At 42.1% G+C, this 16,387-nt stretch overlaps 1 protein-coding gene across 1 annotated transcript in view; it reads left to right on the plus strand.

Moving 5' to 3' along the window:
- NR5A2 (nuclear receptor subfamily 5 group A member 2) overlaps positions 1–16,387 on the plus strand; it is a 142,375-nt gene that overhangs the window by 90,482 nt on the left and 35,506 nt on the right. Inside the window, exon 6 of the mRNA XM_056844439.1 lies at positions 10,328–10,475. Coding sequence (XP_056700417.1) covers positions 10,328–10,475 — 148 coding nt within the window. The remainder of the gene's footprint in view (positions 1–10,327; positions 10,476–16,387) is intronic.

The raw sequence follows: 16,387 nt of genomic DNA on the forward strand, positions 1-16,387 counted from the left end.
CTGGATATCTTCTAGAAATGTTTGAACACCTGCCAGTTCTGCTCATGTCCTGTTTGCCAGTTGTGAACAAGGATCCTTTTTTTCGACAGACTATGAATTTGTTTGTCAACCTGTTCATGGCTGTTCAGCAGGTTGCTTCATCTTATTCCTTCCTAACCATGCATAAAATGCAATCAGCTTTTCATGTGTGTGTAACCTCACATAGCCAACTGAGTTCTACTCACCCCTTCCCCCCCCGCTACAATGTTGCAGTGCTCAGCGGGAAATTGTTTAAAGAGACAGTAAAATCAGTCACAAACCATATAAATCAGTGCTAACGAGTGCTGTACTTTAAAAAACCATACCATTTAGTGTTCATCTAAGCCAGGGGTGGCGAACCTCTGGCTTGCGGGCCGTTTATGGCCCGCAACATCATTGGCTGCGGCCCGCGGACTCTCCCGCCAAAGCCGCCGCCATTGCTGCTGCAGGGCGGCCCACGTGTGTGTATGTATGGGGGGGAGAAGACGGTGTCGCGCCCGGTCACGTGCTTGCGTGTGTGTGAATGGGGGGGGAGACGGTGTCGCGCCCCTTTCCTTCCTTCCCTTCCTTCCTTCTTTCACTCCCTCCCCTTCCTTACTTCCCTACATAACCTCTCCTAGGGTTGCCAACCTCCAGGTGGTGGCTGCAGACCTGGCAACCCTAGCCTCTCCCCTCCCCCCGCCTGGAGATCTATGCCTGGTATGGCCTCCAAATGATGTTATAAATATGCAAATGGCCCTTGGCAGGAAAAAGGTTCCCCGCTCCTGATCTAAGCAGTCCTTAGTGATGTTAATGGCTGTTGTTCTGCTGGACATGCAGCAGCAGTTGTAAATGTGCAGTTTTAGGGGGGGGATCGGTATGATCCTGCTTGGTAGGCTTTGAGTTGTTCGATGCCAAACCAAATAGACCTAGTGATCATGTCTGATGATCACAGGTGAATATTTTAAGTTCAACCGTCAAACACATTCAATGTGAAATCTGTAGCTTCCCTTATTAGTTCCCGCTTGTATCATTTCATTACCTGACCCAACCTTCCATGATCCTGAGGAGAACTGATTTCACCTACTGCACAGATGCAAAAATGTTCACAATACAGAAAGAATGAAACTCCACTATCATAGCTACCATGCAACGCAAAGCTGTTCAGAATCCATTCAAGTCAGTTGGCAGGAAGGTGATGCCATTCAAGGCTTGGCTCACAACTGATTGTGGCTGTTGAAAATGGGATTTTTAGCTGCCAAACAAGTTTAGTGCATCCCTAAGCATTGCCTTTTCCCATGGTTCAGGGCCAAACTAAATGTGACAACATTCTTGAATCTGCCATGAGGATGCCATTGCCACTGTAGCTGTGGCTGCCATGAAGGCCTGATCTTACCTGCATCACAGCATTCTGAAGTGTTCTGGTCCCCCTTCTTCCCTGCACCTTATCAAGTGCCCAAATGGCTGCAGACACACTACAGCTGTTTTGGCACTTGAAAAGGTATGAGGGAGAACAAGAACACTGCACTCCTTGCACAATTTTAAAAATGACTTTAAAATGGCAGTGGCCTCCTCATGCCCATCATGAGGACACCATCATGTCTAGTTTGGCCCTCAAATGAACCAGTGCATTTCTACTTCCAGTATGATCTTTTTAGCCAGACCTCGGATTAAATTCTTGAGGGGCTTAAGTGCTTTGGAGTTATGATCTTAGCAGCCACTAAAGGTTTCATAATCAAAGCCCTATCTTTAATATGTTCTCAGTCATTCAATAGAACCATAGGATCAACTGGAAGGTCACTGCTGTTATTTCATAGAATCATAGAGTTGGAAGGGATCACCAGGGTCATCTAGTCCAACCCCGTGCACAATGCAGGGAATTCACAACTACCTTCCCCCACCACCACACCCCTAGTGACCAGAAGATGGCCATGATGCCCTTCCTCTCATCATCTGCCTAAGGTCACAGAATCAGCATTGCTGAAAGATGACCATCTAATCTCTTCTTAAAAACCTCCAGGGAAGGAGAGATTATCACCTCCCGAGGAAGCCTGTTCCACTGAGGAACCGCTCTAACTGTTAGAAAATTCTTCCTAATGTCTAGACGGAAACTCTTTTGATTTAATTTCAACCCGTTGGTTCTGGTCCAACCTTCTTGGGCAACAGAAAACAACTCGGCACCATCCTCTATATGACAGCCCCTCAAGTACTTGAACATGATTATCCTCTATATGACAGCCCCTCTCAGTCTTCTCCTCTTCAGGCTAAACAGACCCAACTCCTTCAACCTTTCCTCATAGGACTTGGTCTCCAGACCCCTCACCATCTTTGTTGCCCTCCTCTAGACACGTTCCAGCTTGTCTATATCTTTCTTAAATTGTGGTGCCCAAAACTGAGCACAGTACTCTAGCTGAGGTCTAACCAGAGCGGAGTAAAGCGATACCATCACTTCACGTGATCTGGACCCTACACTTCTGTTGATGCAGCCCAAGACTGCATTTGCCTTTTTAGCTACCGCATCACACTGCTGACTCATGTTCAGTGTTTGGTCTACTAAGACCCCAAGATCCTTTTCACACACACTACTGCTCAGACAAGTCTCCCCCATCCTATAATTATGCATTTGATTTTTCCTACCTAAATGCAGAACTTTACATTTGTCTTTGTTGAAGTGCATTTTATTAGTTCTAGCCCACTTCTCCAGCCTGTCGAGATCATCCTGCATCTTGGCTCTGTCTTCTACCATATTTGCTACCCCTCCCAATTTAGTATCATCTGCAAATTTAATAAGCATCCCCTCTAGTCCTTCATCCAAATCATTTATAAAGATGTTGAACAACACAGGGCCCAGCACAGATCCCTGAGGAACTCCACTAGTCACTTCTCTCCAAGTGGATGAGGAACCATTAACTAGCACTCTTTGGGTACCATCTGTCAACCAGTTGCAGATCCACCTAACAATACTAGGATCTAAATCACATTGTCCCAATTTGTCAACTAGAATACTATGTGGAGCCTTATCAAAAGCCTTACTGAAATCTAGATAAACTATGTCTACAGCATTCCCCTGATCCAGCAAGGTAGTAACTTTCTCAAAAAAGGAGATAAGATTAGTCTGACATGACTTATTCTTGAGAAACCAATGCTGGCTCTTAATGATCAGATCCATCCTTTCTAAATTCTCAAGGACTGACTGTTTGATGATTTGTTCAAACACTTTTCCTGGTATAGAAGTCAAGCTGATGGGTTGGTTGTTACCCGAATCCTCCTTTTTCCCCTTCTTGAAGATGGGGACAACATTTGCCCGCCTCCAATCTTCTGGCACCTCACCTGTTTGCCAAGACTTTTAAAAAATAATGGACAGAGGTTCAGAAATTACATCTGCAAGTTCTTTGAGTACCCTTGGATGCAATTCGTCTGGCCCAGAGGTTTTTGTTTCATTTAAAGAAACCAGGTGTTGGTGCACTAATGCCAACTCTAGGCTGTAAATCCCTTCCCTCATCACATGTTCTGTTTATGCCATGTTGAGCACCACTTCCCTCACAAGAAAAGACTGAGGAAAGAATTATTTTCCTTTACTTCATAATAGCTGGACATAACCACCACATCTGCAGAAAATCTGCATCTAACATGTCATTTTTAACTAGACCATTTTATAGTCTCATAAATTCCATTTAATTCCATGGTGTTAGATAAAATCTATAAAGTTCTTTGTACTGTGCATTTTAGCAAATTTGAAGTTACTGATTTATACAGAGCCTTCTAGGTTTCTCATCTAAGTTGAACTCTCAAATCTTCCCACTTGTCTTCCTCAATTATTGCCAAGAACTAGCTCCAATTTTCTGCTGAATTGCAGAAAATAACACTTCCACGGTCTTGAAAGGAACTCAAAGGGTGTAAGACAGCCTACTAATAGGATCATTCTAAGAGTTCTTCAGCCTCAAAGGATGGGAGATATTTCAGTACAAACGTATACACCACTTAAGTACCATATGTGTGCAGAAACATGCTTCTGTGTTCATATCGCCCTAGTTGGATCAGAGTGCTGGTTTACATCCTTAAGTGGATGAGAACTCCTCAGACTAATATGCTTTCTACAGTTTATGCATATAAGACCCACACAGAAATTCTGAATATTTTGTTTAAATGCTATTTGGAGAAATAAAGCTGCAACCATGTAGGTTTGGGTCAGGATACAGGAGTTTATTGTTGGTGATAGGTCAAAATTCGGGTGGGGTCACAATGGCTGCATGGGGGGTTTTCATTGGAGGGGGAAGCTTGATGCCTCTATACTGTTAGGCAGGTGTAGGTTGCAACTGAACCACATTAGCTACAGACTTGTAGTGAGAAAAGACAATCATTTGTAAGAGCGTCACAGATAGTTGCCAATGGACATACTCATCTCTTTTGTCACATCATATCTTGTTATCAAAACAGTGCATTTGTTTTCAGTACCTGAAAACCATATATTAGACAAACATGGGAAATGAGAACATGAACTATGATGAACTGTGATTCTCTCAGTGGGGGGATTACTGTCTGTCCCTATCCCAAATTTGGACGTTTCAAGTGCGATTTACCTAGGATCACATACACATCATTCTGTAAAGAATTACACGGTCATGTAGACAATGTAAAAATTTGGATAATATTTTGTATTGCAATCTCAGCAACCAAACCCAGCATACATATTTTTCCTGTGATTTTAAGCCATACTCTACAAAATATAAGCTCAAAAGCCTTCCTTTCCCACCAGTGTGTAGCACAGAGGCTAAGCAGGGAATATTCACTTTAATAAGAAGACTTTTTTCCCGTGGAAAAGACATTAACTGGGGCTTTTTCATGCACAGTTGAGTTTATATAAACTGATTGACACCTTTGGGGGTCATTTTTCCACTGACTCATAATTTTGCTCACTTGTGAAAAAGGTTTTCTCGGTGCTCAGTATTCTCTAGTTAAAGCTGAAAATTCAACTCATCATATTTACACAATAAAAAAAATCCATTCTGCCTTGTTTTTAATTGCAAATCTGACTCAAGGGACCAATTCTCCTGCTTAGGAGGCATCCCTGTGCCTTCTACTAGGAAACCAAGTGCAGTCAATTATGGTAATGAAATGTCAATAAATATAAAAATTTAATACAGTCGGCTCTGGATGAGTGGCAGATGAAGACTTGCCTCCCAGACAAATTTGCTGGCTCTGCAAATATTAAATGCTTCTGAAAGAGGAGCAGTTGCCTGAGAGCCCTCAGTAGTGGAGTGTGGGAGAATCTATCTACTGGGGTTTCCCATTATATTATCATTGCAGTTGTAGAGACTGGGATATTCATGAGATTCATCTGAACATCTTAACTTATTATTATGAAGCGAGGATCATGGCGTTTTTTCCTTCCCTTGCACAAACTACAATTGGTTACTTCACCAAGGGGTTTCTGTGCTCCCCTCCCTTCACATTTTCCCAGCAAATCACAGAGGGAAATTCTGGCTGTGAATGAGATGTCTTTACAATGATCAATTTTTTTTCCATAACAAAAAGTTAGCAACCATCCGTGGAGGGCTGTAAAATGGCAGGTTTCTAAAAGATCGTTTGCTTAAAATACAAGCACAGTTTTATGTCTTTATTTATTGAAAAGGTGATTAAATCTGAGGTGGAGACATAAGAAAAAATTTGGAAGCAGAGGATGTTCTGAAAGGCTATGCACCTTGCCCTGCAAACTTAATTCCCTGCCATGCAATGCAATCTTGTGCAGAGTTACTCCAGTTTAAGCCTGTTGATTTCAATGGGCTTAAACTAGAGGAACTTTGTATAGGATTGCACAGCTGGTTTCCTAATTTCCAAAAGAAGGACCATATCTACACCATAAGTGTTACCAAGGGTCTCCTGTTCAGGACAAACTATCACATACAGGTCAACTTGATTTAGGTTCTTCCTGGAACATGGCAGTTTTATGTTTATGCTTTATATTTATTTAGTGGGTTGCTATGTTAAAATTAGCACTAACTACACCTTAGATTGGTGGCTCAATTGGTTCTTGTAGGTTATCCGGGCTGTGTCACCGTGGTCTTGGTATTTTCTTTCCTGACGTTTCGCCAGCAGCTGTGGCAGGCATCTTCAGAGGAGTAACACTGAAGGACAGTGTCTCTCAGTGTCAAGTGTGTAGGAAGAGTAATATATAGTCAGAAAGGGGTTGGGTTTGACTATATATTACTCTTCCTACACCCTTGACACTGAGAGACACTGTCCTTCAGTGTTACTCCTCTGAAGATGCCTGCCACAGCTGCTGGCGAAATGTCAGGAAAGAAAATACCAAGACCACAGTCACACAGCCCGGATAACCAACAAGAACCAATGAACTCTGACCATGAAAGCCTTTGACAATATGGTGGCTTAATGTTTCTTTTTTGATGTTTTTAATATTGTTACAGTATTTTACCCAGTGGGCAAAAAATGTAGAATGTTTTGATAAAATGCTCTAGAAAGATGGAGACCGCTAATAAATAGTTGCTGTGGTATAGTGGATGAGTTGCATTTTTAAGGTATAGATCTACATTTTAAAGTGAAGGCTTAAACTGGAAACTGTGAATATGAACATGGGAATATTCCTTCAAGAGCCAGAACTGGATGCAGCTTTCTCATGAGTGTTTTCCTGGGGATAGAAATGAATGTGTTTGCTGCGTAATGAAAGAAGGAACCCCAACAGCTGTGATTCAGGAAGCATTCCTCATTTCATAGAAGACAAGCTGCAGTGAAATCCAGACAAGATGGAAGTGCTGCTAGTTGGAAAGGCTTATGGTTTGGAGGGACTAAACCAGTGGTGGCGAACCTATGGCACGCGTGCCAGAGGGAGCATTCAGAGCCCTCTCTGTGGGCACGGTCGCCATCGCCCCAGCACAGAGTTTGCCTAAGTTCGTTTCTAGAAAGCCAGAGGGACGTGGGGGCGGGCTACTCCCCTCCCCCTCTCCATGCGCGCCTGAGGGCATTTCTCACATCACCCGCCCCTCTGCCCAGCAGCCCAATGGGAGAGCTTCCTCCCTCCCCTGTCACATGCAGCAAGGCGGCTCACATGCTAGGTGGCTCACATGCGGCATGAGGGTGCGGCGCGGACGGCAGCCTGTTGAGACTGTGGCGAAGGTGATTCCCGTGATGGGGTTGGAGAGGAGCTAGGTTGGAGGGGAGCATAGCTCACAGCGTGGCATAGCTGGAGGGGAGCAGAGCGCTCGGGCTTTGCGACGCCTCCCACCTTTCAGTGAAATCCCCTGCTAAAAGAGGAACACCCACTTACCCAGCATGTAATTAACCTGTGGAACTCCTTGCCCCAGGATGTGGTGATGGCATCTAGCCTAGATTGGACAAATTTCTGGAGGAAAAGTCCATCACGGGTTACTAGCCCAGATTGGTATGTGCTACCTCCTTATTATAGATGTGGGCCACTGTGAGATACAGGAGCTGGACTAGGTAGGTCCAACACATGTACAGTGGAGGTGAATCAAAGATGTTAATGTATGAGTTGTTTTTTGTAAACTAAAACCTCAGTATTCTGGTTAAATTGTCGTGTTGGCACTTTGTGACAAATGTGGGTTTTGGGTTGCAGTTTGGGCACTCGGTCTCTAAAAGGTTCGCTATCAATGACCTAGACTTACTTATGTATTAAACAATTTATATCCTGCTTTTCCCTTGTGGCTCAGATGGCTTTCAATTCTAAATTAAAACCATACATAATACAGTGTGTGTGTGTGTGTGTGTGTGTGTGTGTGTGTGTGTGTGTGTGTGTGTAAAGTGCCGTCAAGTCGCAGCCGACTTATGGCGACACCTTTTGGGGTTTTCATGGCAAGAGACTAACCGAGGTGGTTTACCAGTGCCTTCCTCTGCACAGCAACCCTGGACTTCCTTGGTGGTCTCCCATCCAAATACTAACCAGGGCTGACCCTGCTTCTGAGATCTGACGAGATCAGGCTAACCTGGGCCATCCAGATCAGGGCACATAATACAGTAAGACCCCCCATAAGCCCCATTAAAAGCCCTAGCAGATAAAAAAGCCGCATAGAGCCTTCTAACATTTTCTAAGGAAAGCAACCTTCTCCACTTCTCAGAGAGCCTGTGTGAAGAATGAAAGAATCCAGGAAGTTGTTCTGGCTTAGGAGCCAGTTGATTGACAGCTAAGGAATTGTGGGAGTGGCCAATGCAATGGTAACATTCAGAAATCAGGGAGAGCAATGACAATTCAACGCCATAGAACAGCCTCTTAGCACAATTGACAGATGTGTGCCAGCTGTTATTTTCTTTTTAAGTTATAAGACTCAGACTGTAATTCTTTGTTTGTAAGAATTTATTAGCCCATGTTTTCTGTTTTATCTTGTTTTATCTGGCTAAGGGCCATAAATAAATTATCTATCTATCTATCAGAGGGGGGGGAGGAGAGGGGGGAGGCAGAGGGAGAGTGTGTGTGTGTCAGTTCAGCACCGGAGTTCAGTACGGCCAGAGCTCTGAGCAGCCCGTGAGAGCCGTGGGCTGTCTGAGGAGGATTTGTCCTCAGGAGTTAAACTGGGACGCTATTTCAGTTGTTTGACCAAGACAGGGTCAGCGACTGGTTCACAAGGACGTTAACTCTGGGCGAAAACGCATGGGAAGTTTTGCCTTGGATTTGCCACTCTCTAAATGCAACTTTTCCCCAGCCAAATTCTCAGAATTCAAAAATAAGCCCCCTTGCAGAGTTTTGAGAATTCAGATGGGGAAAATGTGCATCTAGAGAGCGGCAAATCCAAGGCAAAACCTCCCATGCGTTTTCGCCCTCTGAGTCTATCGAGGGTGCATTGGGAGAGAGCTCTGAGGGAAAGAACGTTCTCAAAACCAGGGAGAGGGAAGGCAACTCAAGTGTATTGAGGGCTCCCTAAAGGGCTGAGGAGAATTATTCTCTAGAGTCCAGAGTGAACCCAGTCCAGCTTAAGGATTAAACTGGTGAAGTGGTTCATGCAGTTCCTTACTCCAGAAAACTGAACCTTGCGTTTTAAGTAAACTTGAGTGAAATCTGAACAAGTAACTGGCAAGCCTCTCAGGGAAAACAGGTATCCAGTATTTTGAAGTGAATTTAGTGTTACCATCTGAAAACAGCCAATCTTCTCTTGTATATATATTTAAGTGTGAAGTGCCTTTTTTTTTTTTTTCGGTTCATGACCAACATATTGCCGTTCTGAAACCAAGTGTGCCTGTTTAAATCCTCATCCTACGTTGGTGTTATTAATAAAATCTGTTGTTTTCAACACTCTAAAGTCAGACATTGTAAGCAGTGTCACAGATCTCCAAGTGCCTTTTCTAGTTTGATTGGATGTGTAAATGATCCACTGAAAAGAACTGTGCTTGAGGTGAAAGTTCTTTGATGGCCCTATCTCGAATGCTAGTCATCAGTTGGTGTTTCAGCCATCAAGTGATGAACATGTATGTCGGAACAAACCCTTGATGACTGACAGCTGAGCGCATTCCTGAGGGGGGGGCTGAAGATCCATAGGAGCCAGCATGACCCCGTCCTGGCATAAGTGCCTGTTTAACCTGGGATAACGGGCACTTATGCATTCCAGGTGGCATGCACGCTGGTGCCTGGGCACCCCTGGTGTGGCATGGGCCGTCGCAGCTACCACACTGGGACCTAAATTCCAGAGGTGGCAGGCTGCACCAGCAATGGGGGCGTTCCAAGGGGCGGAGCTGATGTTAATCTGCTTCCTAGCCCCTTTCGCCCTGGGAACGCCCCCTTGAAAAACATGGCGCAGCCTCACTGTTCGCCACAGGGCATTTTCCCTTTTTTTCATTTACTTTTTTAAAAAGCTTTTCTTTTTTTCCTCTGCGGCAGCTGGGAAGCCTCTGAAGAGGTGGCATGGCTGCACTGCTCTTGGCTGCCACAGATCCTCCACCCCACCCACCAGGAATGGGGTGCCCATTTATGAGCCCATTCTCCAGAAAAGTAATGTGATACAAAGTGATCTGAGGTAAAATGGTATTAGACATCTGCTTACCCATTCATACTTGATGCAGCATGTGGAAATCTTCTCTATGAAGGCCAATGTGTTTCAGAGGATCTGGTCTGGCAGCTGAACTGGGAAATACTGGATTCTATTTCCTGCTTAGCCAAGTATTCATTGATTATCCATGTGGAGGTTGTTTGCTTCAATTGTTTGTTTCCGTGTCCATTTCCAGTCTATAAAATGGGAATAATGCAGACCTAGGACAAGGCTGAAGGTCCTGCAACTCTGTGTATAATAAGAGTGGTAAATAAACTATTTAACCAACTGTGTGAAATAATAACAGTAATGACCCTACAGAAATATGTATTCTTTTACAGGTGGATTACTCAGTAATAGCATCACAAGCAGGAGCCACACTCAACAATCTTATGAGTCACGCACAAGAGCTAGTATTAAAACTACGATCTCTGCAGTTTGATCTACGAGAGTTCGTGTGTCTCAAATTTTTGGTGCTATTCAGTTTAGGTAGGTATTCTGATTCTTTAACCATCTTTACCTTATGAAGAATGTTAACTTTATCATGCAGATTTCTTGTTCTTCTCCCACTGATAACACTGAAAGCCTTTCAAAAATACATATTACAAGTATAGAACCTTGGCACCATTTTCTGAACTAGAGTAAGGGCCGTCATCTGATTGGAAGGGAGGAAGCAAATTTTTCTCCTCACCACCACTTTCTCCCTAACCATCCTAAGCCCATGATACTTTGTGAGCAGGGCTGGGGCAGTGGAAAGCAACTAGGGGTCAGAAACAGTGTTTGAGCCCTCAAATGATCTTTATACTTCAGACAACAAAGCTTTTTCAAAAGGGATAGGAAAGCAACAGAGTGGAAATATATTTGTATTTTAGAAGGATACAGAGAGGAAGTATATATATTTTCAAAAACTTCTTAACAATGCCCCTTTTGACAATGCAGCAAATCATTGTTAATACTTTTTTAAAGCAATGATGAAAGGTACTCTAAAAGTAAAAAATTAATAGTTTTTATTAAATTACTGTTGTGTACTGGCCTTTTCTAAAAATTAGGCTGCAAACTAAGAAGAAAAAGAACTATAGAATAGGAAATATATCTGTGAAAGACAAATTAGTTAAATCAGTGTTGTTCCAGTGAGTCACTCAAGAAAAAAATCCACTTCTCAGGAACAAAAAAAGGATTAGGGAGAAGGATTTTTATTGAATCCAAGATGAGAAATTTTTCTGTCATCTGATGGCTTAATAAGAATGACTTAAATTTCTTTTTACTCACGGGATTTATTATATAGTGGTACCAAAGAAAAATAAACAGAACTAAATCCTGCAGCTTCCGTACAGGCATTATGAGAGAATAAAAAATTTATTTGTTTATGTGAAACATTTATATCTCACCTTTCTACTTTCAAGCCTACAAGGCAGAAGAAAGTAGGGTCAAAAGAAATAAATAAAAAGAATCAATTGGATTTTCTACATGTAGCACACTGTGGATCAGAACACTGCATTTTTATTTTATGACAGTGTTGCAGGCTTTGGATAAAAAGATTTGGAAAATATACAAATGAATGAGTAAGCCTGGACAGAGACTACTATTTCTGTAGAGATTATTCCAGTGCACCTGTCATCAGCTATCCAGGCTGAATGGCATAGAGTTTCAGCCATACCCTGGAAGAATCCTTCTGCTATTGTGGGCACTTAGGTGGGAAGCAAGTGGTGGGAGGCAGGGGAACACATGTCTCCTATAGCCCAGTGCCCGAATCTTCCAAAAGCAAGTGGATTTTCTAATGGTGACCAGATGCAGTTTTCCCTATGGAGGCCAGTGTGCACCAGCTCTGCCCTAGTGCTTGTTAGGAAACAGAATCCTGTGGGTGTCATGGCAGCCACCGTATGGATGCAGATTATTGTTTTGTAAACACTAAATATGTAAACTGGCTGTAGCTTACCAGCATATTAGACTCATTATAAGATGTAATTGCCTATACTGTAGAGCTGGATAGCAGTAGTCCATGCATTGTACTTCATTCATGCTTTTTGGGGTGGGGAGTCCCTCAGTGGGTTCTCTTAGGCTTTTCTTGTCACTTAGATAAGGCCTGGAATATTACTGAACTTCTCAGTTGTCCACATTCTAACTTACTGACTAGTCCTTCATATTGAAACTCGGTCACTTTGCTTCAAGTGGGTACACTCAGAACTTTTTAATGTTAATATAAATAAGCTCAAGTCCACACTACTTCCGTTGTTTGCACATTAGGGGTCTTGTCACTTTTTACGGATTGTCACTTTTTAAGGATTTAAGGATCATCACTTTTTAAAGACTGTGGGGAGGGTCCTCTGCTGGGGGGGGTACATTCCTCTTACACTAGGCACTTTGGGGCTCCTTCAATAACAGCGGTCTGTCACAAGAAGAGCCTAGTGCCAGGAGAACTGTGCTCAGCAGCAGAGAACTGCTTCCACAGTGCCCTGACAAAAGAGCACATGGAAGAAAGGTGTAAGGTCTAAGCTGATGATTTTTTAAAATGCAAATCTATATAGTGCTTAGCTTTATTTAAGCCCCTACCTGACACTGGAGAACTGTGACTGGACCTCCTGCCTTTTTAGAACTGAAGTTTAGTTTTAAACACATACACCTGTTTTAAGATAACAGGGAGCTTCAAGTCTGTGTCTAGCAGTGGTCCCCGGACTCAGGCCTTTAATAATACTTCTCCTATCATTTCTGCAATCCAAATGGTCCTAAGCTTCTATTAGTGCTGCCCAATTTTTTTTAAAAAAAGTACAGGTACAGAAGTTGCACTAGTATTTCTTCCCTTGAAGCTTTAGGAGTGGAGGATTTAGATCGGGGGGGAAACATGAGGAAAGCATGCAGGACCCTTCCCCCAGCAGTTTGCTTCAGTCTTCAGTCTCAGGCATTACATGTAATTGGGCTATAAATGATATTCTGATAAAATCTGCACATTGTGTTGATACACACACATACAAACTCACAACCTGATAAGTTCAGAAATAAGAGGCAGGTAAATTTTAAAAACCCTGTTGCTCTTGCCAATCAAGGGCAGGCATTAGAAATGCTGAAAACTAAGGCAAAATGACGCATCAGCCCATCTTAAAACACTCCGGTTCTAAATCTGAGGCTCTGTCTTCCCAGATGTTAATTATCAGGGAAGGATAAGCTGCTCTTGCAGGAATTAATCTTATCTTATAAATTAACTGAGTGGACAGCAAGACATCTCTTGCCTTTGTTTTGCATGTGAGATATTTTCACAGACATTAAGCAGCCCAGCCGAAATGTCTAAGGAGCCATGTAGCCTTCTCTGTGATGAAATATTTAAAGAACCTTTGCACTTCAGTGGTATTTTAAATTAGCAGAATAACTGAATTACATTTGGAAAATGTTCACGTTTACTTTAAACAGTCTTAACGTTTGATCCCTTTCATTGGCAGCTTCAAGTGCTTTGCATGCATTAAGACTGTCTGATATCCGTCGCCCTGATGTTTTAGATTCTCCTGTGAAGAGCTGAGCTTGGCTTTAAGTCCAAATGTGGGATGATATATAAATCTCAGAATTGGGAAGCTAGTTTTTCTTCTTCAGCATGCTATCATCCACAAAGTCATGTATCCACAAAGTCATGCATCCCCCACTAAGAACACCTGTAGCAGGTTCAGGTCTTCTTAGCAGAGGACAGCCTGGAAACTTAAAAATGGAAACTTCAATTAGTTTAGAACAGGGCAGGTGGAGTGCTACTTGAATCTAGACTTTTTGATCATATACAATATTAAGATTGTTACGCTGCCTGCCCTTTTGTTTCCAAGTTGAATTCAAGATGCTGGTTGAAGTCACCTTTAAAGATGTTCATGGCCTGGGATTAACATACTTGGAGGACCACCTCTTCCTATATGAACCCCTGTAACATCTCTGTTCTTCTATCCAGCTTCTGTTGTCTGTCCTACAGACCTGTTGTCTTCTGTGGAAAGGCCTTCCTGAAAATGTGACTAAGGCTCCAGTTCCTTTAACCTTTAGATAGGGTTGTAAATCAAACTTTTCAAGAGGGTTTATTGTTCTCGAGGTCTTTATGATGTACAGTTAGAAAACTGGGGGTTGTACTGCATTTTACTTTGTATTGTTACTATACTTTTATTTTGTTGTTATCTGCCTTGATTCCCTTTATTAGGTAGAAAGGCGAGGATATAAACATGTGTATATAAAATAAAATAAATAAACACCATCTCCATTTATACCAATGGAGGAAGTCCACCCTAGCAGGCATTCCGTCATATGTAGTGTAGTGATCATCACACTGAGATCACTCATTTGAATTCATGTATATGTGTGCAATGATCAGGATGATTAGTTATACTCCAAGGGAAAAAGTTAGATATATTTGAGTCTCATTGACATCAGTGGTTCTTAAGGCCACAATTTTCTCTGGTTTGGACCCCATTTGTAGGAGACATGTTGATGACCTCCAAAACCCCTGGGCTCAGAGATTGATTATCAGTTACATAACACTTTAGTCCCAATCTTACTAAAGTCACTAATAACTAAGGGCCTAACTACACATTACATTTTTCACAGATTGGAATCATGGCACACAGGGAGAAGGGGTTTCAGATTCTCCCCCACCCTGTGCTGCTTTCTCAACCTAAAATGGCTCTGAGGAGTGTTATTTGCCCCAATAAGGGTCGCAATATACTGAGGTACTGTTTTAACTAGGAATACGGGGGGGGGGAGCTGAAGCCCCTTCTCCTGCGCTGTAGTCCTGATCTGAATTGGACCTTTACATGCTTGGGAATTGAGTTCCTAGTGGAGAACTCACAGCTCACACCTTAATGAAAATCAGAATGGGGAGACCAGACACAACCTGAGGAAAAACCTAACAAAAAATTATGCCTCGTCCTTTTATACATTTACCTTACACTTTGGTTGGTGTCTCGCAGAGGTCAATTCTCTGTGGATCTCTCTGGTTGTTGATTTAGAAGTCTGTGCTTTCTCTTCTTTGTTCTGTTCCCACATTTTCCCCTGTTAGTCATAGTGTGTTCTCACCTCCCATTTCATTGCTTCTTTTAATCCTTCCCTAAATTCACAAGATCCACTTTCTTCCACTCTCCAATGTAAGAGGGTCTGTACCACCATAAAGGTTAAAGGAAACAGTCTCCTCATACTTCAACAGAAAGGTAAAGGTAGCCCCCTGTGCAAGCACCGGGTCATTACTGACCCATGGGGTGACATCCCATTTACTAGGCAGACTATGTAACACACAATGCTTAACAAAAAAAAAAAAACCCTGCATGGATCCCACCCCATCACAGAGAGTGGAGAAGCAAAATTCTTTGGATAGAATCAAAAGTTTTTTAAAAACCACACATGTGAAGGCATTTACAAAAAACACCTTTACCATGTGAAAATGAGCAGATCAACAGATGAGGCTGTGAGTGTAAAGTTGCTCTAAGTCCCAATGAAAGCAATGAGTCTTGAAGTAATGTAATTACCGTTATTTATTTTATTTTATTTATACCCGCCATTTCTCAATTGAGTCAGGCTCAGGGTGGCTTCCAACAAATATACATATGTATACAATATATAATATAAGTTAAAACATATAATAAAACTACAATCAGTGACCCTAGAAGAAGAAAAAAATATTAATTAGTTTCTCACACCAAAAAGTAAATAATCAGCAGACATAGAAACAGCTAAGTGTTTTCTGGCTAAATTTGCAATTGTCACCATTTTGATTTCATTTAACAATAACTATTATAAATTACATTCAGCTCTTGCTTATTCACTCCTCATTAACTGTTCACATGTTCATTAATGGTTTGGTCTAGAATTGCTACATTTCATCTAAAGTAATATGTAAGGCAAATGTCCTTAGCTGTCCTTTTTAGTTACCACCCAATTTCACCTGAATGAAAATGTGCAGGCCAAAAACATCAGTGCATTTTGTGGGATGCCAAAAGAACTAGCAATGTTTTTGGGAGGTGGGAAAGACAAAATATTGCTGCCTACATTTCACGCTTATTAAGTTAAAGCGGCTTACAACATAGATAAAATATATAAAATCAAATTCTTAAAAAACAAAATTTAATATCACAATTCAGGACACCTAGTCTGTTAGAACCACAGGTTCATATTTTTGTAGAAGTAGACATTAGTTAAATTTAAACTTTAAAAAAGACTAAATAGACAAATTGCCTTTGTTCAGCCTTGTGCTTTCAGGTATGGCTGTGACCTGTTTCAAGCAATTCCCGCCTTGTGGACTGCAATCCAGTCCTTGTTTTCCCTTTACCAAAACTTTCCATTTGTCCTGCTCGCTTTCATTACTTGGACTCAGCAAGGATGATTTGTCAAAGCTTCCATCTGAACAGTTTGTAAAGTGAAATGCCAATAGGAAGAAAGTTAGACATCATTTG

Source organism: Euleptes europaea, chromosome 2, assembly GCF_029931775.1.
Source record: "Euleptes europaea isolate rEulEur1 chromosome 2, rEulEur1.hap1, whole genome shotgun sequence".
NCBI lineage: Eukaryota > Metazoa > Chordata > Lepidosauria > Squamata > Sphaerodactylidae > Euleptes > Euleptes europaea.